At 41.3% G+C, this 27,302-nt stretch overlaps 1 protein-coding gene and 1 long non-coding RNA gene across 3 annotated transcripts in view; one reads left to right on the forward strand and one right to left on the reverse strand.

Annotated features, from left to right (window-relative positions):
- The first annotated feature begins 273 nt into the window (after positions 1-273).
- On the forward strand, positions 274-26,891 carry cpeb4b (cytoplasmic polyadenylation element binding protein 4b). 2 transcript variants are annotated; one of them, XM_029519622.1, is made up of 11 exons: positions 274-799; positions 1,638-2,878; positions 11,027-11,117; positions 14,997-15,047; positions 18,650-18,673; positions 19,995-20,165; positions 20,355-20,444; positions 20,635-20,753; positions 20,841-20,955; positions 21,850-22,031; positions 23,377-26,891. In XM_029519622.1, exons 2-11 carry the CDS (start codon positions 1,685-1,687, stop codon positions 23,602-23,604), a joined length of 2,265 nt encoding a protein of 754 aa, XP_029375482.1. In that variant the 5' UTR covers positions 274-799; positions 1,638-1,684; the 3' UTR covers positions 23,605-26,891. The 2 variants fall into 2 exon arrangements, with proteins under 2 accessions (XP_029375482.1, XP_029375483.1); XM_029519623.1 differs by lacking the exon at positions 18,650-18,673.
- LOC115054397 (uncharacterized) overlaps positions 22,650-27,302 on the reverse strand; it is a 137,886-nt gene continuing 133,233 nt past the window's right edge. Inside the window, exon 4 of the long non-coding RNA XR_003841596.1 lies at positions 22,650-23,600. This is a non-coding gene — a long non-coding RNA (uncharacterized LOC115054397). The remainder of the gene's footprint in view (positions 23,601-27,302) is intronic.

The raw sequence follows: 27,302 nt of genomic DNA on the forward strand, positions 1-27,302 counted from the left end.
GATACCGGCTGCATCGTGAAAGGACAGGACAGGATTTTTTTTTTTTTTTTTTTTTTTCCAGCGATCAGACCTCGGTGGGCTGTACGTGGGGATGACATGGGTGATATTATTGGCGCGTGGCCGTTGAACGACGAGGAAATTGGGCGCGGTTGCCGGCCCCCCGTCCAATCACGCGCCGAGGTGTGGCTCTCCGGGGGCGTGGTCGTCGCGGGAGGGGGCGGGGCCAGAAGCGGAAGTGTGTTCTCGGCTGATCTTCTCGCTGTTATTCGGCCACGGTCGGTTCCAGGAGAGAGGGGCAGCCAAGAAGCGCACAGGAATCGGCTGGCTCTGCAGGGGAAGGAAAAAAAAAAAAAAAAAAAAAAAAAGGAAAGAAAGAAAGAACGAACGAACGAACGAAAGAAAGAAAGACCCTCGACGAGAAAATAATACCCGAAATCAAACGAACAATGAACCCACTCGAGTGAAGCCTGTGAAAAAGAACCCGCGGCCGAGTGTATTTTTCACACATTGCCACGTTAACAAAGCTGTTTGGTGATACGGTCCCGATCAGAGGCAGCAGATAGAGAGCTGTGTCATTGAGCAGGCAGGACACGTCAGGAGAAGAGAGAGAGAGAGAGAGAGAGCGAGAGAGAGAGAGGGGAAAAAAAGCTGACCGACTGCACTGTACGAGTCAGCTATCAAACCGCCTCTGAAAAGCCTTTTCCTGCCGCACTCATCTCCCCGAGGACGACACTTGCTTTCGACCAGAGGGAGGCATCTCGACAGAGACAACGCCGAGGTAGAAGGTGGTGATCAGAAGGTGAAAATGAATTTTACTCGCTCACATCCAGCCTGTCCGGCTAGCTAGCATTGGTGCTAACGGTACTAGCTAGCTAGCCGGCTAACGTTAGCATCGGCTGGCAGCTACCATAACCTAGTTTTATCTTAAAAGTGTCGGCTGTTACCGTAAGTGTGAAGGTGTGTTAATGAACAATTGTGTGTACGACTACTCGCTGGACACATTTTGGATCAGAGTAAAACAGGCTGACGAGTTATCTCAGATAAATTTTCAGGCTGGACTGACAGCTGTCAAACAAGGTCGAGGGCTTTTCTTTTGGACGTGGTGACGATTTATCGTCGATGTGCTGAATACTTATTGATATTTTACATCAGGGTCTTCTCCTAAACGTTATGCTGCGATTGATTTATTGTCTGTCAGCTGGTTTGGGCAAGGAAACCGCCTCAAAGTGTGTGTGTGTGTGTGTGTGTGTGTGTGTGCGCGTGTGCGTGTGCGTGTGCCGGCTGCTTCTAGCTTTACTGGTGGCTGCCAGCAGCTCAGCTGCAGACAAGCTGGCAACGTCACGGGGTTATAATTAGCTAAAGATGTAATGTTAACTGTTTGGCTTTTGTCAGCTGCTGAGAGTAATGAGGTTAGATTGGTCACTATAAGAATGAGCTCATTCATGACAATAATGTTTGATATATGCATGAATTCTCCCCGGGGCGTAAAACACTGAACTGAAAAACAGACCTCTTATGTCACCAGGAAATGTCTGTGTCCATCATGTAATTGTTTCTAAATCCCTTCATCTATAGCCGAGTGACCGCGCTGACTGCTAACTCAGTGCATGCCATCCTGTGTGCTCTTCTCTCAATAGGACCAAACGATCACGGGATAGCATTTGTGTGTGGGGGGAGAAAACAAATGGGGGATTACGGGTTTGGAGTCCTAGTTCAAAACAACACTGGCAACAAGTCTGCATTCCCGGTCCGAATCCACCCGCATCTGCAGCCCCCACACCACCACCAAAATGTGTCGCAGAGCCCTGCTGCTTTCATAAACAGCACCACAGCCGCAGGGAATGGCACCACGGGAGGCTCTCCCTGGCTCTTCCCCGCCTCTGCCACCCATAACAGTGTGCAAGACGAAATCCTTGGGGGCCCGGAAAAGCCCAAAGCACAGCAGCCACAGGAAATGCAGGAAACGCAAGAAAAGCAGCAGCAGCAGTTGTCCCCTGGAAGTCACCAGGAGGGTGGAAGTGGTGGTGGGATCATTTCAGAACTGGAGAAAGCCCGATCAGAGGAAGCCAAGACAGACAACGGCACATCTGAAGGGAGTAATGGAAAGGAGAAGCAGCTGCGTCTTGAATCTCCAGTCCTGACAGGCTTCGATTACCAAGAGACGTCTGGCCTTGGAGGAACTGGCCCTGTCCAGTCCAGTACAACCTCTTCATCACTTACTGGCTTCAACAACTGGTCAGCTGCTATACCACCGGCACCATCGACCATCATCAATGAGGATGTCAGCTTTTTCAACCCGGCCTCCGCTAACAATGGGCCCTTGCTGTTCCAAAACTTCTCACACCATGTCAGTCCAGGATTTGGCGGGAACTTCTCCCCTCAGATTGGACCGGCAGCGGCCTTGTCCCAGCACCACCCGGCTCCTCCACCACACCCCCACTTCCAGCATCCCCACAACCAGCACCAGCAGCACCGGCGCTCCCCGGCTTCTCCACACCCTCCACCACCCTTTCCGCACAGGAATCCAGCTTTTAGCCAGTTGCCGCATTTGTCCAACAGTCTGAACAAACCCCCGTCTCCTTGGGGTCCAGCTAGCTACCAGAGCCCCTCTCCATCTCCTGGGTCCTCCACCTCCTGGAGCCCTGGAGGAGGCTATGGTAGTGGTGGTGGTGGCTGGGGAGGGTCTCAGGGCAGAGATTATCGCCGAGGGCTGAATGGAGGGATGACCCCCATCAACTCCATCTCTCCTTTAAAGAAGACCTTCCCTAACAACCACGTGGCATCCCAGAAGTACGCTCGAAACAGCCCAGCAGGTTTCAACCCCAAGTCTTGGATGGATGATGGCGTTGGCCGTAGTGATAACATCTTCCCCTTTCAGGTCAGTTTACCACAGAATTTCCTCATTTTATTATTTAGCAATAATACATACATAGTATTCCTTTTAATTAACATTTTTTTTCTCTTGCAGACCTAAGTGTGTGTGTATGTACACTTTGTATGTTGATGCTTAATGTGTGAATATTTTCACCAGAGGCTGCTTGCTGGGTGAATAATTAAACATTAACATGTCATTTATGTGCGCTGTTAATTTTATTACAGTATGTGGTATCACTGGTATTTTTCGCGTTGGGGGAAGGGCATGGATTTATATGATGCATTTGTTACCATATTTGCGGTGAAAGTCATCGTCGGGGTCTGTATTTCCACAGCTGTATGTCCCTGATGATGACTAATGTGGCTCTGTCACTGCAGTGGTGTGTGCCACGTATATGAGCTGGGGGTTTTGAGGGAGGAGTGGGGAGTAGAGGGGACATTAGGGATGGAGAGGAATAGAGATGGTGCGAAGGATGTAGAAATGGTAGTTTGAAATGGGGGAAGTGAGAAGGTGCGAGGATAACCACTGCTGGGATGGACAACTGAGAATGACACAGAGATATAAAGACAAAAGTAGATACACCAGGGAACAAGGTGATATTGTTATGGGATGTCCTTTACTCTAGTCAGAACAAAAGGGGTAATCCTGTAGATTGATTGAATGAACTCCGTCTTTACGCCCTCATTTTACATAACAGGGTATCAATTTATTTTATTTTCTGAAATGGAGCCTAATGATTTTTCAGGATGACCGCTTTATTAATCACCCAGGTCACTGCTGTCAAAGATTTGCAACTTGTTCTACAAATGCCAGCATGTACATACTGTAATTTTGATAGCTGGTCCACACACAGAGTGAGGATGACTTGAATAATTGCATTATCACATGTAGAAACTGTCGATATAATTGAAAGAGGTAAAGGGAGCATGGAGATAAATTCATTTTATTGATCCAGCTCATGATTAATAGTGTTGGTCGTGACAAGGAGGGGAGGGGTTGATTAAGGTAGCTGCTCTCGGCCCAGCTAGGCCTGATGAGCAGATGAGGTTTCTTTAAGTACAATGCATATCTTTTACCTTCTTACAGTGTTCTTTCAGCTAATTACAGTTTGTGCTGTCAAATTAACTTCTGATCAGTCATAGCTTGCCGCCAGAGCAACATAATCCGAGTTCTCTTTAGTGACAAACTGAAATTCTCAAAACAAGCAAATTAGCCCAATTAAAATCTAGTAATTGGTGCTTACTTTGACCTCTTTAAGGTATTTCCTTATCTCCACTTGTAATTAATGACTCACAGTGCACTACAGGCAAAACAGTGAGGACTTTGTTCCTACATGTCTTGACATGCCTTGAGTATTTTTGCTGAATAAATTACAAAGCTTACACACAAGCAGGATTTCACAAAAGCTTAATTGTTGTCCCAAGTCACAGGGTGAGTTTTGTGTCTGACCTGCTCCAAATAATGAGGTGCTCATCCTTATTCTTTATCTTATTGTCATAAAATAAATTTTGATGAGCAGTATATTTACATAAAGTGACACAAATAATTTGGCAGCAGTAAATAATTATACATGCAATATCTACTAGTATCAAGCCCCATCAATTCCTCCACTTTGATTCTGCATTCATTTTGGACAGTAACATCTCCCCTCTGTGACATCCTCGAATCAGATTAACGCCACAGCTAGCATTGCTGTAGTGACAAGTATGTCACCCTTCCATGTGGTTGATTCAGATCAGCTCAAATAGCGTTTTCCTGCCCCGTTAATACTCCAATGGCAGAGGGATGGCCTCACTGTCTCTGTGTTTGTGCATGTTTTTCAATATAACACATTTTAAAAGAACAAGAGAAATAAGGAATTAATCACTTTAGGCAGGAAAAAAAATATGGAGATGGCTGTTGAGAAATGAAATTGACATGAACACAAACGATCTGACCTGCTTTTTCTGTGTTGTTTTTATGTCTGTCAAAGAAGGAATCTGCTCGTAAAGAGTAATTTAGATTTACATTTCTTTAATTATGATCCGTGATGTTCATTTCTCAAATATAAGATGACGTCTCTCCTCTCCTTCCCTGTAACTGTGTTGAAAAATATGTCAGTTTGGTGTGAGTGTACTGATCGTGTTGCAGCGTCAAAGCTATAACTGTAGAAACCACCATTATATTATTACACAGGCATCCTGGTGTCAAATTTGGATGTCAAAATCTCCTCCGTAGTTCTTGAAGATATCTCTGCCCGGTTTGTTTTTGACTATCAGTGCTTGGACTTGTACTTAGATGTGACATGAAAATTGCCATGTCTGTCAGACCACTTGACTTCATTCAACAAAGACCAGTAGCTTTGCTTAACTTTTATAACTGGACTTAAAATGGTGGTTGTCAACGCTTGTCAAGATCACACTACTCAGAGGACTGATGACACACATTGCCTTACACAAGGCATCCCCCAGGTTTGGTAACTGAAATACCATAGCTCCTGTAACTTTGCACTAAGCAGACCCCATGAGGAACTGTTGTCACACTCTTCCAGTAGCCCTGTCCAACTGCCTCACATAGTCTCCATGTTAACACTGCCGCAACAGATGAAAGGTCAGTGGCTTTTTGCTTGAATATCCATTGCCCTGCCTGTGTGCTATCAGAGTTCATTACAACTTCAGTCTCATTTTGAGTGTATGTGATTTCAAAACTTAAATATACCGAGACAAATCAGACCGTTGTTTCCCACAAAGTTGCTCTACTGTAACATTTGAGCGAAGGTGCTGTTCACCGGATATGAGCGCACTTTGAAACAACACTATGCTACTAGTCAATATGCTGCTGCATTATCACACATAGCTGCAGAGGAAAAATTCTCTCACTCTGCCCACTTTCATGGGCATGAAAGGGATTTGTGTGTGTATTAGCAAATGTGTAGATGCATTTTGAAAGAAAGAGAATCTGGTGGATAGATTATTCAAACTGGTGTACAACACCATCGCTCACAGAACACCATTTCTGTTGCTGCAGCAGACAGGGCTGTCCCTCTTTTAGAACAGCTTTAGCGTTTGGGATGGGCTCTTGTCCAGGCACGCTGCTGCTCTCTGCCAATGCACTGGTCAGCTGGAAATTGTCCTCAGACCAGAAATATGGACTTTTTTAATGCCCAGAAAGCTCCTCCCTCCCTCCCTCCCTCTCTCTATTCTTCTATTTTCCTTTCCTTCCTTGTTCCCTAATTCCTCACCTATGAAATTCAAGGTCAGATGCCTACTGCTGTGTCAGGTGTACTGGCTTCATATGGATTGGTAGATTTGGCCAGTGACCAGGTCAATACCTGCAGGGCCCAAAGGCAAGTAAGCCAGAACAGGATATTGTCTCAGTAAGCTACCTGGGTAACTGCAGGTTAAAGCTGCCTCCTCATTGTTTGTGTAGCTCACATACACTATGGTTATATGAAGGTCTGTTATTACACTGCCTCTAAAACTGACTCAAGCATTTATTACAATTATTAGTCTTATCTGTTGGGAAAAGTAAGCAATTGTCCAGTGATTGTTATATCTGAAATACAACTTGGGTGCCCAGTGGAGCAAATTCTGTCATTGCACTAACCAAAAGCAATTTTTTACGAGGTCTCTTTTGTATTTAGATTCAGACCTGCAATTTATAGACTGCCAACATGTGAAGGGCCAGTAAAAAAAAAAAAAAAGTAGTGAAGTTTATTATTGAGCAGCAGTTGAAGCCAGTACCACAAATGATTTAATGATCCACCTGCTCATTAGCTTGTGTTTGGCAGGAGACTTCCATGATGAGAACATGATTATATTGAGGCTAACATGTTCGATTTGAAGGGAGCCTTGCAGGTAGCCTTCCTTCCCTCTTCCATGTTGTGTACATGCAAATTTTCTTGTCCACAACCTCATCTGCGCACAGACACTCTGAGCCATTAAGCTCTCAAAGCCTCAGGTTTCAGCCATTACCTCTGGTCCTTGTCACAGCGGTGTTAAATTAGAGAAATGTTTTTCAAACTAATGAGTGGCCCAAGCTGCGTTGGCAAGCACATAACTCCGCTGCTCATACAGCCTCATTGTGCCCTTCTCACACCCTTGACGGACGCTCTGAAACAGCAAGAAAGACGGCTTGTGTGCATGTGTGTGTATGTGCACATGCCCATGTTGCATGAGTCCTAATTAGTCCCTGGCCTGTCTTCTACACATGTGTCTTGACAAAGACAGAACACAAAGCAGAGTCTATGTGGATGTGTCATGTTGTATTTAGCCTAGCTCATTGCTCATAATAAAAGACTCGGTTCAATATAATCCCTTGGCAGTCCTGTTACACCCCAAACGAATACATACACACCATTCAGCTATTCAGCTGGATAGGTTGTTTTTGACAGTTGGGGGTATTTAATGTCATAGGAGGCCTTTGAAATACTTAGACCAGGAAGAAACATAATCACAAGCATCAAAAGCTCAACCTGCTTCCCTTTCCTGCCCTCTTTTCTTCCTTTTTTTTTTTTTTTAAACATTGCCTTACCTCACTACTTGCTCTCCCTCTCTTCACCATCCCCTTTCTTTCATCTGCCACTTTCCTCCTCCCCTGCTTTGCTTTGGGCTTCCTCTCTCTCCCTCTGTCAGGGATGTGATTAGAAGCAAAAAAATAAAGAGGAAAGGCTGCAGCTTTTTCAAGATTGAAATTTAGATGGGTGTCTAAATAATCTCACACCTCTTAAGGTCTGAAAAATCACACTGTACCCTGTTCGTATGTCCTTCCATTCTTTATTAACAGACAGGTGACACAAAAGATTAATGTTGGAGTTAATCACCTACAGCATGCTGTATTTAATCATTCTTTGCGTCACTACATGTCAGCCAAATCTGTTGGAGGCTGTCCTCTCTGGTTTGCCTTGTTGAAAATTAAAACCTGTCTGAAGTTGAATGGCTCTGTTACTTTACTTGTTGCTTCAATCAGCTTTCACGTCATAGTTAAACAAATGAATATATATATATATATAGTTATTCAGGCTGATCATTGCTATTACAGCATTCCTCAGACTTCACCTACCATTGGTTAAATTGGATTATGGTGATTATCTCGGTAGAGAGTAATTCCTCTATATTATCCTGACTGTAGTTGCCATGTCTTCTGTTGTGTTTCTGTTACTCTACACATCAACCTGGATGAGTCATCATATGATGAGTGACAATGACTATGTATGTTTTGAGTGGAGCAGTGCACGCCCAGCAATGTGTGAGGGGTAAGTGCTTTTCTGGTCAGCTGGGCAGTTGTTGAGAAAGAGGGATCCACCAGTCTGATGATTAATCACCATCTGCACCTCCCTGCCTTAATGCTTACCAACTGCAGATCACAAGTGAGGCATCAACTCCACCATACTCAGTCTACCACAGCTTCAAAATGAATTCCTGTCCTCCTGAAACAACATAATACCATTGCTGTGTGATACCACCTCAACCAAAATATAATTGTACCCCGAAGGTGCTGCATAAACTGCTAATATTAACTTAAGATTTGCTGCAGATAGCAGAAACACTAATTGCAGCGACTTACTTGTATTTATTTGTGTTTTGTTTGGTTACCACAGTAGGATATGATCAGATTTGGTATTAGGTTTTCACAGTAAGCAATCCCTAACTTGTTTCCTGCTTCTCTTGTCTTTTGAATGTTTGGTTTATTTGACCGTAACCTAGGTCCACCTAAGATACTGAGGCAGAATAGAGATCAGTCTGGCCTATATCCCTGTGTTGATATTTGTTTTGAGGGAGAGTGTTCCTTGGGTGTGTTCTCTTACCATGTCATCACTGTTTTAGTATGTTCATTTACTCAGTGTGGGAAATCTTCTCCAGCACTAGCTGGTAAAAATTTTGGCAACAGAATTTGGCTGTTTCACCAACGAGTGTGCCAGACATCCAGCCACACTTTTTGGCTGATGAGCTAGCGAAAGTATCTATTGAATTTTTGTGGAGCCTGCTGTAGACACGAGACAATAGATAAAAAAAAATAAATAAATAAAAATAAAAAAAAGTGAGGCATCTGCCTGCCAACTTCTTTGTCTTACATTTTACTGATAGGGGCTTGTTTTCCTGAACTCTTGAGCTTTTGACTCAAGGTGGTTGTGGTGTTTGTTGTGTTCTGCAGTTAGAAACAACTTTTTATTTATTTATTTGTTTATTTTTTTTAAACCTCAGGTGGTTTTGTTTTTGACTGATCTCCTCAGATGGAGGCCTGCAGTTAGTTACAAGGGTGTGACCTGATCTGGTTGTAGTATAATTAAAAATGTTGGAGAGATCAAGCAGTACACGAACACAGTGACTGACTATACAGGTTGGGCTATTCTTGTCTCTCCATTAACAAACAACATGTATTATTCTGTATGTATTTGTGTTCACTGCATCATGTTTTATTCTTCTTGTATAATGTCAATATGTTCATCTGGAAACTGGAAACATCCTGCTGTCCACTTCTCTCTTTTCTTATTACCCTATACAGATTAGATTTCGCCTTTGCCACATAATGGACAAATTATATATATATTTTTTCAATTAATCTAATCTCTAATCTCAATAAAGTTAAGGAAAAATAGGCCATTGCAGAGTTAGGCCCTTTTGTTTTCATCCGCAATGTTTGCAATTGGTCAAGAGGGTGTGAATCATGCAATGATCCAAAAATTCCTCTCTGTTCCTCAATAGGATTGTCATAGCTTGTAAAACTCATTCAGTTCTAAATGGCTGTTTTTTAAACCTCCTAGCAGAAACCTAGTTAACAAGTAGTATCCTGCTTTTGATATTTTCCAGCCATCTTTGCAGTTTGAAGTCTTTAAAGCCCTTGTTGTAATCTGGTATTGAGTCCTCTTGTGTGTGTTTTAAAGGAGATTCATTGCTATCTATAAGAAATCTTTTATTTGAAGCTATCAAGAAGCTGCAAATAATTACTATTATTAATTATTAGTATTATTAAAAATGCCCTTTTTTCTGAAGTGGTACTCTAATATTTTCAGCCTGGAAGATATGATACAAAAAGCAGGGGAAAATATATTTCAATGACCAGAAATGTATAAAAAAAACACAAAACAAAACATGACTAAACATTTTAGTCATGATGTACAGTAAATTGAACAACAACTTGTAGCCAGACAAGTTCTGCAATGTGAGACCACTGCCACTCGATTGAGGAACAGAAAACTTTTTTTGAGGTATTTCTGTCTTTAAGGTGGCACGCAATGGAGAATGACTGGAAAAAAGATAGAGGAAGGAATGAGATGGTCAAATGTAAAGTTTTGGGACATAAAATATTTAGCACCACTGGGGAATGAATGGAAAACACAAAAGGTACGAGTCTCATGTTGTGATCTGCAGGAGCTTTGTGGTTATTTTGGAGAGAAGGAAACCAGAGGAGGTTATCAGTTTGCTAACAAGTTGTTGTCAGAGACTGCACATGGTTTTTTGGTTGAGGTGGAGTCACGACAGATGCCTTATCGGCGTGGTACTGGGAGTATGTGTAAATGTGTGTTTGCGTAAGGGCACGTCTGCATGTGTATGCATATTTCATATACACACATTGTGTGTGTGTGTGTGTGTGTGTGTGTGTGTGTGTGTGTGGTCTTGCCTTCCCAGTATGTTTGGTATGCCAAGGATGCCCTTGTTGTGGGTGTCAAAGCTGTCGTTCCTGCTTGGGTTTACTGGCTGGTTTGCTGTTAACTATTGTACACCCTTATTGAATGAGTTTCTTGTAATTAATTTTACTGACCAAAAAAATCCTACTGGCAAAAAAATGTTTTTGCTACTCAGCAGTGTCTTTATTTAATTAATTTGGTTTCCACACATTTCAGAGAATTCCCAGAGATTTTGTTCAGTGTCATTTCAGAGTTGGTCAGACGCCAATATATGATTAAAATATTTATTTTTTTTAAGATTGAGCCAACCTTTGTAGAATATATGAATAACTTTCTTTCAGGAAATTCACAACCAGAACTGCGTACAAAATGTGTTTTCATGTGTAAGTGTAGGTGTGCTTTCAGTTAATTGAAGTGTTACATGAAAAGATGTTGATAAATTTGCCTCCTGATGCTTTCATGGACCTTTTCTGACGCAAACTTTATAGAACAATCTGAACTGTGAGTAAAGAAAGTTGAATATTTCTCTTCTCTCACTCCTTCAGGAACGCACCAGGTCTTTCGACAACTTCAACATGAACACTCTGGAGAGCTCCCTGATCGACATCATGAGGGCCGAGCAGGACACCCTCAAAGGTGATGATTTCTGCTGTCTGTCAAGCAAAAAAAAGATTCCTTTAATTATTTCTCAGACATTTCTGAGATAGGGTGTAACTGCAAAACACAAACTATGCAATTAATGCAAAACAAAACAAAACGTACGTACATTTAAATATGTAAAAACTACAAAATATATATATTTTTTTATCTTTAACACATTAAAATTGGCAAGGTGATCTCAAAAGTAGGTTTTGCCCTCTGCTGTGTAAAAAGGGCATCAAGCGGGGCCTACATAACGTAGTGAGTGCGGCCCCTAAATAGACTATTCACTTCTCGTCAGTGACACTGGTTCGGTTCTGGCCAGTGTCATTCCTCACCTCCGCCCCGACGCATTTCCTGTCACTTTTCAAGCTGCCCTATCAAATAAAGCCAGAAAAGGCAATTCATTTTTCATCCCACCCATTTTGAGTCGTGACACAGTTTTTAATTGGCTCGCGATGCATCGTTACATCCCTCCTGCTCACATCTTCATGATATCTCAATTCTAACCAGAAAACTGTCACGTCCTCCGCAGATCAGACATGTAGATATTCTGATTGTTCTGAAGTCAGGTCATACCACTATCTTCCTACCTCCTCAAGAACAAAAATAACTTTTTAGAATGAGGCGCTGAAAGAACACAGGGGTGATGGATAATAAGGCTTTGTGCTGAAGAGGGGATTTGTGTGAAATATGGAAGCACCCCCATTTATCTGAACCGAATTTGCTGGTCATCATAAGTTTCTCAGAATCACACCCGCAGAGCTGAGGGATGATGACAGTTTGCTGGACAAAATGGCTAAGGTTGAAAAGTCAGTCTTCTTTCCCAACCGCTTTTCCTTGAACTTGATGGAAAATGTCACGATGTCAAGTAAAGAAGAAAAATACAATCCTGAGAGAGTACAACTGCAATTGCATTGGTCTTTTAAAAAAGAAACGCTTAATTTAGACCCAAGGCAGAATTAAAATGTTCAAATAATATAACATGAATCGAAAACAGAGGTAGATAAAGGTCAGCCGTTGAAATTAATAAGGAACTGACCAGATTGTATTTTTTTCAGTGTTTTTCAGTCTGGTAACTCAGAAATGGGTTCTTGAAAGCAGCGGGTAGCTGGTGTTGTTTTCAGTTGTTTAGAAATCCTTTTTAATTAATGCGCATAGTTTAGCCATGCGACATACAACTATACACCAGTTTTATGACCAGAATAACTTGATCAGTGAAAAGTCAAGCTGTAGCTCCAGGCACTTCACCATCACCTCCTGTCTGTTTCAGGCTCATACCTATCTCATACCTGTCAGAGTTTAGTAAATCTGTCTTAGACTGTAAAAGTGACTCATCTGCATTTTCATATTTTTGCTCACAACCATGCTGGCACAGCATCCTGTGACACTTAGATCCAAGAGCTTGGCACCAGAAGACAAAACATCTTTGTCTTCAAAAAGTCCTCCAAAATCCACAGGCTTCAGTCTCATTAAGGATGAATCCATGGAGGGTTTTTCCATTTTTATTAATCTACATATAGTTTAGCAATCTCTCTGTTGCCTCAACCTTCCTGAATCCTCTTTCTATTTGTCTTATAACCCTACTCATCAATCAGGAAAGACTGACGTGCTGCGCTGTTCACTCCCAAGTTTTCTTTCTGTAAGTTGTCAAATATTTGAAATTCCGTCAGTGTATCTTTCCTCATTTTTCTATTCCATGTCCTTATTATACCTCCTCATTTGGTGTCAGTCGTGGCCAGTAGCATCAAGTTGTTGGTTCCTTTTGAACACAATAGATCAGGAACACCCTAAGTCAGTTTCCTTGAAGCAATTCACTTTGTGTCAAAGGTGAACTGATTGGACTTTAGTGTTGATTATGATCTCACAAAGATTATTTTTATCTTCTTTATTGTTAAATTATCAGATCATGAAATGACAACATTTAATGTAGTTTAAAGATGACACAATTTTACACTGTGACATAATGTCCCACTCATAACTCTGGAACAAAATGGAAGATTGTGGACACACTTTAAATTTGGTCAGATCCTTAACTGGTGACACAAATCTTGCCTGCCCACTGGGCAACTAAAGTGATTGTTTAGACTTTTTGTGCGTCTGGATTGAAGATATGTGTGAAGCAAACCTGTGTATGGACAATCTCCATATGAACCAGTTTGTGAAGGGACACAGCCCAGCAGCGGTTTCTCCATTTTGCTCAAATCTGCTCTGGATAGTAACCCATTCTCCACTGCTTTCACATGATGCATCACACCATATTCATTCCTTTCTTCCTTATCTTCTTTTTGTCTTGTAGCCTTTGGAATGCAATAAAGTATTTTTCCTTTAATTATAGCCAGACTTAGCATTGTAGTGGGGCAGTAAGACAAGTGACTGCTCACGGCAAAACAAAAAGAAAAACATAATTGCAGCCAATTTTATCTTAGCGCTGACTCTTCTCCAGGCCAACTGCTTCTACACCTCATCTGCTATCTGTCACACATGTACATTTGTGTACCGATGTATTAAGCGCAGGCAGCGTGATTACACAGGCACACTTAGTTACACATAAGCAGAGGCGAAATTTCAAAATCCAGCAGAACATATTGAACAAAATGAACACAATGAAGCAAGGGAACAGGCGAGACAAAATGTCTACAGTAGAAGTGGCTTTGAATCACTTCCAGCATTGTCCTGACTGACAGAAAGGGTCCCTCTGTTCAGCCAACACACAGTCCACCACGCTGCAAATGTGCGTGCATGTATGTGCCTTACTGTCGCCGCACTGTACATGTATGCAGCTAGCAGGCAGCATGCAAATGAGGTTCACAGAGAGGGCACACACAACCCTGCAGGAGCACTGGGATGGGGTGTGCTTACATGCCTGTACACTTGCTCCTAGTAGACTATTAAAATCTCTTAACATCTAATGTAATATGTTCTGCTCAAATGGGCTTTGATTCTGGCTGGTGCGTCGATCAGCACATACTGCCACTGTACGCTAAATTACAGAAGGTGATAAACTGGTGAAATCGGCGGTGTTGCCTGGAAGAATTGTGCCATCTAATTTGGTGTTGGTTGCAATATCAAATTTTATTTTGATTAAACAGGTTTAGCATGCTGTTAATGTGGGGACTGTGATGAATGCTTGTAGATGTATGGGAATATGTATTATAGAAACTCCTGAAGCCACGGGGGGTCTGCCCTGGTTTCTGTGGTCTTGGTTCCAGTTCCGTTTTATGTACCACCCTGAACACTGAGGCTCAATAGGCGAGGCTCGGGGGAGGGGCCAGCAGATTTCCATGTGACAGAGGCATCGGAATTCACCAATCACAGGGCGGTTCGTACTCATACAACAATGGTTGTACTATTCCAGCTCTTTCATCTCATTATCCCTCTGCAGCAAGCGGGTGTTGTATAACTTTGAAGCTTGTTTGGCATCATAACATGCACTTGTGCGGGTGTGCGTGTGTATGCACACAAGCATGGCACAGGGCTGAATGTAAAATGTATGAAATGAGGCACAGAGAAGGCGAGAGAGAGAGAGGGGCACAAATTGGTAAATGGAGGTCGATGTGAGGGAGGGATGGTGTTGCACAGATGCAGTCTATAATGAGATTGATGTGGAAACAGCACAGTATACTCAAAGCTGTCACAGCCAAAGCATATTCCGCAACACTTTGGCTAGACTCTTAATGCATGCTGTTGCGTTTAAAACTAAAACTAGTCTCTTTGAGACGTGGAATTGTTGGTTAAAACTTTAGTGGGAGTTGTCTGGAGTTTATGGGGCCATCAATACAACACGTTTGAAGAAGGATTCAGAGCTTCAAACCTATCCCTTCATATATAGGGCCCAGTATGTTAAATGTTTCTGCTCTGTGTCTCCCTGTGCAGGTCGTCTTGGGTTCCCCCATCCAGGCGGGGACAACCCTCTGCCCCTCAATGGTACGTATAGTAGCCTCTTCAGAGTCCACTAACATTACAAATAAGAAATGATGGCTAAAGACTGCACTTTCATCTGACAATGTACACCCACATTACAGGCTAAATATATCAGTTTTTCCCCAGGTGAATAGGAATGATTTTTTTTTTAACTGTGTTTTGTCCATGGAGGTGGCAAGCTTGACTTTTGAGTGACTTTGGATCTTCTCTGCTGTTACCTTTGATTGAATCCAACACATGTGCCTCTCTTCTTTGCCACTCTGCTTCATAAATGTCAACACAAAATAAAATTGCCATTTACTTGCATGTTCGTTTAAAAGCAGTTTCAGCCAACAAGCGTTTTTTAGTGATGACCTGTGACCATGTTTTGCAACTTCAGCTGTGTCTGTCCCTTTGGCTTGACTCCTGATATTGCTTTGTCCTTTCCACAAATACATAGATGAAGAGTGGAATAAAAGAGGGTGACTGGAGGATAGAGGATGTAGTGATTTATAATGCCAGGGGAAAAAATAGCAGATGGGCTTGGGGGTTAGAATGAGAAAGTCAGGTAGCCTCAGGATGGGAGTCTCTATACGAAATGTACCAAAACTCAGTTTTACTGTTGCGGTTTAGATTTTATGTTTTCTAAGACTCATTGGGGGCATCTAACTTTGATTTAGAAACTGAATAAATACAACAGAGGGAATGCTGAAGGTGTAACATGGAACAAAGCTTTCCTCGTGGATACAGACCAAGGATGTTACACTTATATGTCTCAGATGTGTGTGCTGCTTTGATGCCTTCCATTAAAGAGTATTTGATTGCAAATATGAGACTACCCCCCCCCCCCCCCTTTTTTTTTTATTTCATTTTCTGAATACAATCAGTTGCATTTGACTCTTAAGCAAAGTAAATGTCATTTTAAATTCTATATAAATAACTCTGGATCTCTGAAATTGTCAAATCCTTTTGACATGTGCTGCAGTTTCCACAAAAGCAATTTAATATTCAGCTGTCTCTACCTTACCCTTCCGCACTCTCAATCCATTTATCCAGTAGTTTCTTCACAAGATTGCTGGGTCACATGGGGAGATCACATGGTCAAGAGCTGTCATCAAGTCCTGAAACAGATGGTGCCAGCAGATAGAGGTCGAACACTGACACTCTGTCTCTCCCTCTCTTTCCCTCTCTCTCTTTTTGTCTTATAAGCATGCACAGATTGTGTTCCCCATTCCCCTGATCTCTCTTATTTACTCTTATTTTCTCTCACCCCCACACAGCTCTTTATCAGCTTGTTGTGCCATTGCTTGCAATCTATTTTCTCTCTCACATATGCAAGCACACACATCTTTTTATAGCAGTCTCTACTCTTTCAATCTGCTCTCCTGTATCACTCTCCCCTCTGTCTCCCTTCCTAGTTCTCTTCAACCCCCACCCCCCAGAGTTAATGTCCATCTGGGCTTGAATGTCCACTGAGGATTATTGCTTGTGTGTTCTGTCCACTTCTTCATGGTGCCCTTATAGGTTTTGCTGGTTCTATGCCTTGGTCTCTGCAGAGTCCACATATTAATTCAGCTCTGTGCAAAGAAAAATGGTTTACCATTATGGTACTAAAAAGGATCAGAGTGTAAGAGCATCTCTCCCAGCACAGATACAACAGGAAACACATATATATATATATATATGCTCTTGTGCTTGATTTGCTGATTTTTATAACACGAAACAACAGTTTTTAAAGCAGCATCAGACTGACACCGCCGTACACAAAATTAAGTATGTGAAGGTGGCAGCCACGCCCCTTTCTCCATGGTGTCACTGCCTCCTTTATGCTGCTGTGGTATTTACACTGCAAACAATGGAGTCTGCAAACTGATCATGTACTGTAAGCACAGCGAATCCCATATTGCTTGGCTAACCATATCCAGAAACACAAAATGCCAGCTGCTGTGTTATTACATCAGCGCCCCCCGCCCCCGTGGGTTCTCATACTTCTGGGTCACCTTGATAACAAAATCAAAACTAAAACCACTGAGGAAACATGGATTGTATTGACATCATCTGATTTTATCAGGGTTGTATACGATCCTGCTCGGTTCTGATTTTCATTAGAAATGTTTTTGTGCTGGCTGTCTTAACTGACTCCCTGGTTGGTAACTCAGAGCTCACACTTTGGTTATTTGTTTTTTTATCTACTCCTTAATATGAATCTCAGTTATTTCCTAAATTAAACAAATCTTTTGTCCTTGTGCTTGATCCTGAGCATGTTTGTGTGCTTGCCTCCCATTTTTGCATTCCCTCTGTATGGGCCTGCAAACATGACCTTGGCTCTCAAATTCAACATGTTAAGTCTGTCTTGAGGAACTTCAGTCTGACTAAAGCCGCAGTTGCTATTGGCATTTCTAAGAAGCTGCTCTATTCATGCTTACTTTTGAAATTAGCAACACAAGCATCAGAAGATAGTGGTTAGTGGTTCTCTCCGTGCTTGCGTGGATTTCCTCCCACCGTCCAAAGACATGCATGTTTAGGTTAATTGATAACTCTAAATTGTCTGTAGGTCTGAGTGTGAGTGGTTGACCTGTCCAGGGTGTACCTCACCCGGAAATGGATACGCAGCAGAGGATATAAAGTTATGTGAGTCAGAGAAAATTGTGGTTTCATTTCACTCACCCTGACTCATAAAACACATTTTATTTGCAGATACATCAAAGCTTATAACATTGAAAGAATTTTTCTGCTGTGTAATTTAAGCATTCAGATGAATCATAAACATTATAGAGAAATATGTAAAACTTTTTATTATTTGTACATATTCATAAATCATGTCACTACTGTAGATCATGCAGAAGGATTTCACTTTTTAAGTTACAAAAGCTTCTTTGCTGTCATCCATTCCTTGAAAAGGCTGCTTACTGTGTGTTAGGAACTGTGTGTTGCTTGAGCTGGGAGCCTCATGACTATTTCTTATTTTCCTGGTACACTTAAGGATACTGAGCTATTTCTGTCAAGGCTACTAGAGTTCAGAATGGCATGCTTTGCAGGTCAGCTCAACAAAGTCAATGCACCAGTTGTGAACTTTTCAGAAGAAATAATTGTTATTTTTTTCATTTGGTCTCTGTTTCCTTGTCTAATGTTCTTATCCCAGCAGCTGTACTGAGGAGTTAATGTGTTTATTTATTACGTTTCTGTTTTACTAATCTGTCCTTTTTCTTCTTGGTTCCTTTTCACATTGAAACACTTCACTTTGTCAGTGTTGTCCACCTCGAAGTGAACCAGACATCCTGATCCTTGTTTGAAATGCAACGACAAATGCAACATTGCGTGTGACATGTTGAAGCTGCTAATAGTTAGTTGACATTTCAGCACACACACATTGCCCTATTAAAAAAAAATTAATAATAATAACAGAACCTTTGAGTTGGTAGTCTAGTTTTGATTAAAAAAAAAAAAAAGATACTGATAGTTCTACTGATTATGATTCCAATCTGACTGGTAAAACAAAGAGTAGGGAGGCAGACAGTGGAACATCTCTCCATTGTCATAGACCACCTGGCACTTCTATTGGTACAGTGTATTGTGCATCTTCATTAATCAACCTCTCCTTTGATTTGTCCTTATTCCACATGCAGCCAGGAATTATAGCAGGAGACGAGGTAACACATAATCATGGATGTATTATGTCACCTTCTCAGCATAATTTCATCTGTGTCTCAATATTTTGATTGATTTTTGCCATGTTAAAATGTGCTATTATGATTTTGTTAATGGTGGCATTGCTTTGTTGTTCATAATCTCATATCATTCTGAAATTGACCTGTGCTCAGTATCTATACACTGAAATGTCGTGTTTTTTCTGCATGATTGCCTTCATGATGTGCATGGTTACAAGCTTGTGCATCTTTCATCCTTTGGTGTTTCATTCATATTTCTGAATCTCCTCGTATTTTCTCATTTTCACACATATTTTACAACATCGTTAATCAGGCGGTACAAGTTGTTAGTGTCAAAATCAGCTGAAAGTTAATGAGGCAAACAAAGTGTAGATTTAGACGCAGTGCAGCAGAAGCACGGACACATGGCCAGACACAGGATCTCATACACACTCACACACATCACATAGTGTAAGCTGAACTCCCTCGCATAAATCTTTATAAAGCAGCTCAGGGCGGGTTGTAGGGCGCAGCAGGCCAGCGAGGGCTTAACCTCTACAACACACACACACGCACAATCTACTGCAATTATTTAGACTCACTCACTGAGAGACTACCGTGTTTCTATATGTCTACATATATAGACATTACAGTTGCTGGTTGTGTGTGAATCATACCGCTTAATTGAGACTCAAGAAATCAAGTCAAAATAACACAACTTGACATTCTGCTTCCTTAGCTTTCAATTGCCATTGAGTCCAATTAGTTTGGGTATGGCTCTAATACGTGGTTTTAAACTGCAATTTCTCTGTGCTACACTACAATAGCTGGAATGAACTCCTAACCACTTGACTTTCATGATTATGTCTATATTTGTTTTTCCTTTGTTGCTCTGCCCTCCTCCATCTGTTTTTCTGCCCAGACAGCAGCATTTTCCATCATTGTTGCAGCCTTCTGAACACATTTGCAGATGTTGAGAAGAGTTTTAGAAATTTTTACCACATTTTCCTTTCACCAGATGGTATTTAAACCACATGCTGCTCAAGTAAATGGACGGGGCGCTGTATATTATACTGCATCCTCAGTAATATGCATGCCATGCTAAATGATGTCAGATCATAAAATGCTTCATCTCTCCCCTTCATTCCAATCAGTGGCTAAATTAAAAAAGAAAAAAAAAAACTCGATAAATGAATGGATAAAATTTAAATACCAAGGGGCAGCTTCATTCGTTCCCTGCTGACAACACCAAACCCACCTCTATCTTCACTCCTAATTCTCTCCTAAGGAATTAAACCTCTCCCACTTTCATCCTCTCCCTCAGGCCACTCCTCTCTCTTCCCCATGGAGGATGGTTTCCCCGATGATGAGCGTGGTGATCAGGGTCTTGCAGGCCTGGGATCTCCACACTGCTTTCCACACCAAAATGGAGAGCGTGTCGAACGCTACTCACGCAAGGTCTTTGTTGGAGGACTTCCCCCAGATATAGATGAAGGTACAGTAGTTAAATTACAACCCAGAGGAATTCATTTCTAGGTCACTTTAGTCAGCATTGGCGTTGATTTAAACCTAGACAATGGGAACTGCGGGGGGGAAACCACGCTCAGACATCATCGTAAAATGTTAAGCATCTTGCTGCATGTTCAGTATAAACCTGTGGGTTGCTCCACCTGCTTTCTTTCAGATGAGATAACAGCCAGTTTCCGCCGTTTTGGACACCTGTTTGTGGATTGGCCACACAAAGCTGAGAGCAAATCTTATTTTCCCCCCAAAGGTATGTGAAATTGTCATGTGAGGTTTTCATATTGTGCTGTGCTGTCTTTCTGCATGAGAGAGAGGCATACATGCAGAATGTCACGATCAAGCATTGAGTCTCAGCAATCAGTGAACTAAATTCCAACATGATTCTTTGTTAGCTCTTGGTGTCCCCAGCAGCATGAATAACCCTGCTACATTTTGTGCAGGCTATGCCTTCCTGCTGTTCCAGGATGAGAGCTCAGTGCAGGCTTTGATTGATGCCTGCATTGAGGAAGACGGCAAGCTGTACCTCTGTGTGTCGAGCCCCACCATCAAAGACAAGCCGGTCAGAGGAAACTCACAGACAAACACACTGGTTGGTTAGTGCTATTTATTTCTGGAGGTAAAACTTGGAAGGTTTTGTGTCTGACAGGTCCAGATCCGCCCGTGGAACCTGAACGACAGTGATTTTGTGATGGATGGATCTCAGCCTCTGGACCCAAGAAAAACCATCTTTGTGGGAGGTGTCCCTCGTCCACTGCGTGCAGGTATCCTTGATTTTTATCCTTTTACACATGAGTTGTTCACCACTGGGTGAATGAAAAACAAACGTGTTTGTAATGACAACATTCACATTTGAAGTTTATACTATGCCTACGGGCTGAATCCTGTGTTTGTTATTGTCTCATTTATCAAATGTCTTCATTGTTTTTGTTTTCCTTAAGCCCAGTCACCTTTACAGTCCATGTGTATACATTTTACTGTAAGCTACAAATAACGAACCATTTGCAGCCATCCTGCAGCTACTTCTCCCCAGTATTTGAAGTGCCAGTTTCAGGCAGAATTTAAATTTCTTTTTCTGGAAGACACCGCAGTGTGATCAGCTTGTGTTCATAATAAGCATTAGATCTGCTGGAGGGTAGAGCTAAAAGAGGTTCTGACCTAAACTGGTCCTAACAGGAAGTGCTCTGAGGCACGCTGTGCTGCGTAGAATATTGAATTCTTTTTTTTATCCTGGAACCAACATAATGTGTAGAGTGTGCTGTTCTACTGCTTGCTGTGCTACAGCTGTGGTCATGATCAAGGTCATGAGGGCATGTGGTGCATTTAATGATTCATGACCCGTGCAATATTCAGGTCTGATTGTACATGTGAAAAAAGTGTAATTTACCTTGTTATTAACACATGAAACTAAACTGTAGGTTCTAGGGTTCCTGTTAAGAACAGCACACTAAGGACTGTGAATAAACATGTTAGGAGTTACTGCAGCCATTTTAGCTGCTTTCTGCAGGGCACTGCCCTTATATTTGCATCAAAAAGCCCACATCAACTTGCAGCGTTTGTGTTCTCTGGCGACATGGATGTAAGTTTATGTACACGTACATTTGTTTTCGTTTATGTATTGCTTATCTATTTTTATGTGTCTTTTTCCCCATCTGCAGTGGAGCTGGCCATGATCATGGACCGTCTGTATGGTGGAGTTTGCTATGCTGGCATTGACACAGACCCTGAGCTGAAGTACCCCAAGGGAGCGGGGCGTGTCGCCTTCTCTAATCAGCAGAGCTACATAGCTGCTATCAGTGCTCGCTTTGTACAGCTGCAGCATGGAGAAATTGATAAACGGGTGAGCAGAAAGAAAAGAGCTTGGCGTCTCTCGACCTCCCCTCTTGGTCCTTCTCCTTCATTTATCTCCTCAGACCTGTTCTGTTGTCTTAAAATTATTCAAAGACCTTTGCGTGTCTCCCTTCGGTTTGATTTTACTGAACCTTTACTGGTGAGGCTGGATGAGCGTACATGCTTATTTATAGCACTGCTCTGTTTACAGTTAGACTGAGGAGTGAACTAACACGAGCAGACAGCTGTTAGCAGAACAGAGAATCAAAGATTCCGTGAAAAGATACAGATTGAGGAAAGCTATTGAGAACAGCGTGTAAGTGTTTTTATTCCAAGGTGTCATGGCAGATTATTTTCAGGAAATACTGCAGGAATATTAAAAGCCATTTCTTGGCTGTTTGATGCTCATGTACTGCAGCAACATGGTCATGGCCTTTTTCACAACAGATATATTGACCTGTCAGAAAAGACAGCAAAAATTAATCTATTTATATTAATGATGGTTACTTTTTGAAGTGTGACAGTAAGTGACGACAGCGAACCAACATACATCATACCAGGACTTCTGAAATGAAGCATTTAAACTGAATTTATTTGTCATACATTTTAACACCTCTGCTATGCAGCAAAAAAAAAACAAAAAACCTCTTTGCACTCCACTATTATAATGACTTTACACTCACACACAGTGTACTCTTTTATGATGTGCGCAGGAAAGGCTAACAATGACTTACCACCCACTCTTGTCAGCAGCAAAGGGATTATAGTAATATTTGCAAGTCTGTCGCAAAACTTACAATGGCCTGTAATTGACACAAATATTATTCAATAGCTGTGAGTGATTAATTTCAACAGGAACCCAGAAATATTTAGTGTAGAAGTAAAACCACAATAAAAGTACATCACATTCTCATTTGCATAATAGCCCTGCAGACTTTACCGACTGGGTGCCTTGGTAACAGCCACTCGCTAATAGCAGAATCCTTCATGACTAAACAATTGAGTATTATGTTGAAAGGGAGCTTTAAATCCACCTTTTGATGAACGATATTGAAGTGAAGATTTTTTTTTAATTAATCTCCTTCAGGTTTGTTCTGGTTATTTTCAACGAAATGGAATCGTTAGAGCAATATCAGTAGTTTTTTATGTTGTATTCCAACCAATATAAATGATATACTTTTCCAAAAAGAAACAGATTTTCTGCCTCCCAGGCAGCCATCTGTTTTTATTTCCTGCAAATACTTATGCTGAAAAACATCTTGTGAGACTTGGAATTATCAAAGAACCGGAGGATACTTAAATAGGAATTGTAAAGACAATAATGACTCTGAAAACATTCTCGCCATTGATTGCAGGTGGAAGTGAAGCCATACGTGCTGGATGACCAGCTGTGCGATGAGTGCCAGGGGACTCGCTGCGGCGGCAAGTTTGCACCATTCTTCTGCGCCAACGTCACCTGTCTGCAGTACTACTGCGAGTACTGCTGGGCGGCCATCCACTCGCGCGCCGGACGAGAGTTTCACAAGCCCCTGGTGAAGGAGGGAGGCGACCGACCCCGTCACATCTCCTTCCGCTGGAACTGAGCAGATGACAGAGAGGGAGAGGTAACAGGGAAGCAGGAGGGCAGGTAGTGCAGGAGTCGCAAATCATTGTACAAATAAATGCACTTTTCTGTTGCTGGTTCCTTTTTGCTCTAATTTCATCGAACCTTTTTCTCATTTTGTTAAGTTAATATATATCTATATTTTCAAGATAGAAAAGAAAACTGGAATTATATCATAATTTGTCCAGCAAGGGGGAAAAAAAAAGATGTGTAACATAATTTTATTTATGCGTTTGATTTTTGAAATATTTTTATTAGTTCTCAAAAAAAGACATATATAGGAAAATTTGAGGTGTGATATGGTACTCTGCTGTTTGATTGGCATATTTTTTTCTAAACAATATATTTGATTTTAATTTAGATATAAGAGGCCCCAAAACAAATAATCCTCATTTGGCATTCGACAGACTTCTTTTGTAGCAGAGCTGCTTGCGTTTGTTTTGTATCAAGTCTCCAGAGCAAAAGCTGTTGAAACAGTATCTCATTGGATAGTTCTTTCTGAGAGGTGTGATTAAGCTTTCTATTGACACAAGAGGCTCCAGAGCAAATGTGAATTGAACAAGGTGTTGCTGAAGAAGAGTGCACTTATTTCCAATTCGGGTGCAGGTATTCTACATGAGACCCTTAGTTGTTAACCAAAGTTAAATCTTGAATTAACATTGAAGGACAGAGAGCGCCCACTGCAGAAAGATATGGATTCTTTTTTCCTCCCAGATCAAAAATTTTTAACCTTTTCCTTTCCTTTTTTTTTTTTTTTTTTTTTCTTTTATTATTTCCAAAACCATACCAATATTTTGACATTACTTGAAATCGCAACAAAAATTTTAGCAACACATATTTGGGTTTTGAACTCCATTTTGACATGCAAAAACTAATACCTCAAACTCAGCTGCTAATGTGCCGAATACAGGTTTAAAAAAAAAAAAAGAAAAAAAAAAAAGAAAGAAAGTAAGCAAGAAAGAAACCATCATCACCTGCTGGTGTTCTCCTTTCCTTCGAACTGTAATCAACGGAAAGTGACGCAACGGGCAGGGTGTGATGCGACTGGTACAGTTTTGTACTCACTTGCTTCATCACCTCCTTATTTTTGTAATCAAACCCAGGGTTGTACTAGGGACATCGTACAGTATACAGTGTATTAGGGGAATGTATGGTGTAGGGAGGCTACAGGAGAGACAGACAGGCTTACTGATAAAGAGATAAATCCAGCCCCACTCCCCCTCCTAATGTCTGTTTGTGGCCCCTGCTGCTAAACTAGCAGCCAACAGAGGGTAGATCTCATTCATTGATCCAAACCCACTTTCTGTGTCTGCACACAGTCGAGCTTGGATACAGATCTTTCAGGACTGAGGCGAAAGCAACTCCTCGAAGTGAAGGCTGGTCGCATGGCCACTTTTATCGCAGTTTTCATTGGGGATACCATCAAATGGGAGTTGCCAGTATTTGTTAGTTCGTTTTTCTTTTCTTTCTTTTTTCTTTCTTTCTTTTTTTGAAAATGCATTTGTGCATTTGTGCAATTCTCCCAAGTCAGCAACATTTAATTAAAGAAGCAATTTAAAGTTTTATCTGATTTGCGAAATTGTCAGCACACATTTGAGTCATGGGGGGATCTGCCCTGTCGGCGAACCCTCTATCCGTTCTCCTGCCAAGTTAATCCAACTCAGCATCCAGTGTTTTGAAGCATAAATGAAGATAGTCTCTGCAGTGTGCTCTACTACTACACTTTTGTGACCCACATGCAGTTTGCTCTTGATAACTAGATTGCAGGTCCAGTCGGTTGCACCCAGTCGCTTTTGGGAACCAAAGATGGCTGTGCAGTAGTGGGTCATACTGTAGCTCATTTCTTGTCTTGGTTGTTATTCTAATTTTTTCTTTTTCATTTCCTCAAGGATGTTCTCATATATATATATATATATTTTTTTTTTTTTTTCTTTTTCTTCTTTCTCAGTCTGTCACTTATACCCAGTTTCACTTAACTGTCAAGCCCTGATGGACTCCAGCAAACCAAAGATTGGCCTTGAACATGATGTATTTATATGTATTTGACAGTGTAGTCAAAACCCATTAGAACACCAGTGGAAAAACAACAGGGCTTGCAGACACAGACGCACGCACGCACACGACACGTACACACACATTTACACACACACACACACACAAAAGGCCTGGCATTCTCCATAGCCTAAAATGGGGGTGCACGCTGGTAGGCACGAGTTCTTTCTGTTTCAAACAGGTCTGCATGTTCGTGAAAAATTCAACATAAAGTGCACATTCACACGGCGAAAGTAAAAGTAATCCTCGCATTTGTTTGACGTTTTAGGTCACTCAGTGGCATCCTACTAGCCGAGCATTTAAACATGTCAGGGAGTTAGTACAGAAACTTGATTATACACACTAGTGAGAATCCTCATATCGGCGTGGTGTCATTGCACCAGTTTTGCACCCTGGACATAAGTTTTGTGGGTGTGGTGGGTGAGCATTTTAGAAGTTAAAACACTTTGTGAAGAATTTGCTGTTAAATGAGATGAAAAAAAAAAAGATTATTTTATACATGGCCTGCTGATTTTTGGTACAGTGTTTTCTAGCTAAATTATTTTGTCATGCACATATAAACATTTATTATGCACTACTTTTCTAAATATTTTTTCTTTTTCCAACAGTCATTTTAGGCACATTTTTCACAAATGGGGAAACTCCTTTTTGCAATACCTCAATTTTTCACATTGTGAAAGGTAGCTTTTGTACTTTTGTTACTGAGAGATCTGCATATATGGAAATGTTCATTTTAAGAAAAAAAGTTGAGTGATTTCAATATATATTATTTTCAATTATGCTTTTTATACATTTCAGTGCTGAGGAATCTTTACAACTAAGTGCGCACTTGTGTTGATGCGACTTCACATCTGCAAGAGGAGAGACCAAAGTGTATTGCTCTCTTGGTCTTAGCTTTTCGTACGCTAGATGTTTCCAGTCAATCTGGTCAATTACAGCATGGCGACAATAAAAAAAAGAAAGAACACGTAATTTCAAATTGATGTTAATGTCTCTAAACATGGCTATACTAGTTGGAAATGGTAACTTCTGTCTTGGTTTCCTCTCCATAGAAGGATTATAACTTATTATAAGGAGAATGCAAAATTTGGTTCACGCTTAACGCTGAATCTCGTATCACAAGAATGGATGTTTGGTGTTTAGATATTTTAATATTTGAAAAAAAAAAAAAGTATATATATATTCTTGAACTTGCCAACTAGCACCTATTGTAATCCTTAGCATGCATGACAAAAAAAAGAGAAAATGACAAGTACATGAATTAGCTATTAAAATTAATTGTTGTGGTGTGCACCAAATGTTTCTCAACTATTAAGTTGTTATAAGGACACCCCAAACCCACTCTCACCTCACCTCACCCTCTACCCTACATCCCCCTCCATATGTGTTGATCTCCTTGCTTCCCCATTCGCAGACCTCTGCAGGATGCACATGACAGAGAGATAAAGACGAGAAACAAGACAGAATCTAACTTAAAATCGATTTGGCAGTGCATGACTTTGAGCATCCTTATAGAACACTGTTTTAAAGACTTGAGAACTCATCCCCGCTGTCTGTCGAGGTGATCTTATATAGACCTATCTGGAGGAAGGGGAGCTTAAAGACTTGAATGTGGTAAATGTTGCA

The sequence above is a fragment of the Echeneis naucrates genome, chromosome 14 (genome assembly GCF_900963305.1).
Source record: "Echeneis naucrates chromosome 14, fEcheNa1.1, whole genome shotgun sequence".
NCBI classification, from domain to species: Eukaryota; Metazoa; Chordata; class Actinopteri; order Carangiformes; family Echeneidae; genus Echeneis; species Echeneis naucrates.

Coding starts and splice junctions, on each gene's coding strand:
- cpeb4b (XM_029519622.1), top strand. CDS start 1,685: ATGGGGGATTACGGGTTTGGAGTCCTAGTTCAAAACAACACTGGCAAC. Junction 2,879..11,026: donor ATAACATCTTCCCCTTTCAG/GTCAGTTTACCA, acceptor TCACTCCTTCAG/GAACGCACCAGGTCTTTCGA. Junction 22,032..23,376: donor ATGGAGAAATTGATAAACGG/GTGAGCAGAAAG, acceptor CATTGATTGCAG/GTGGAAGTGAAGCCATACGT.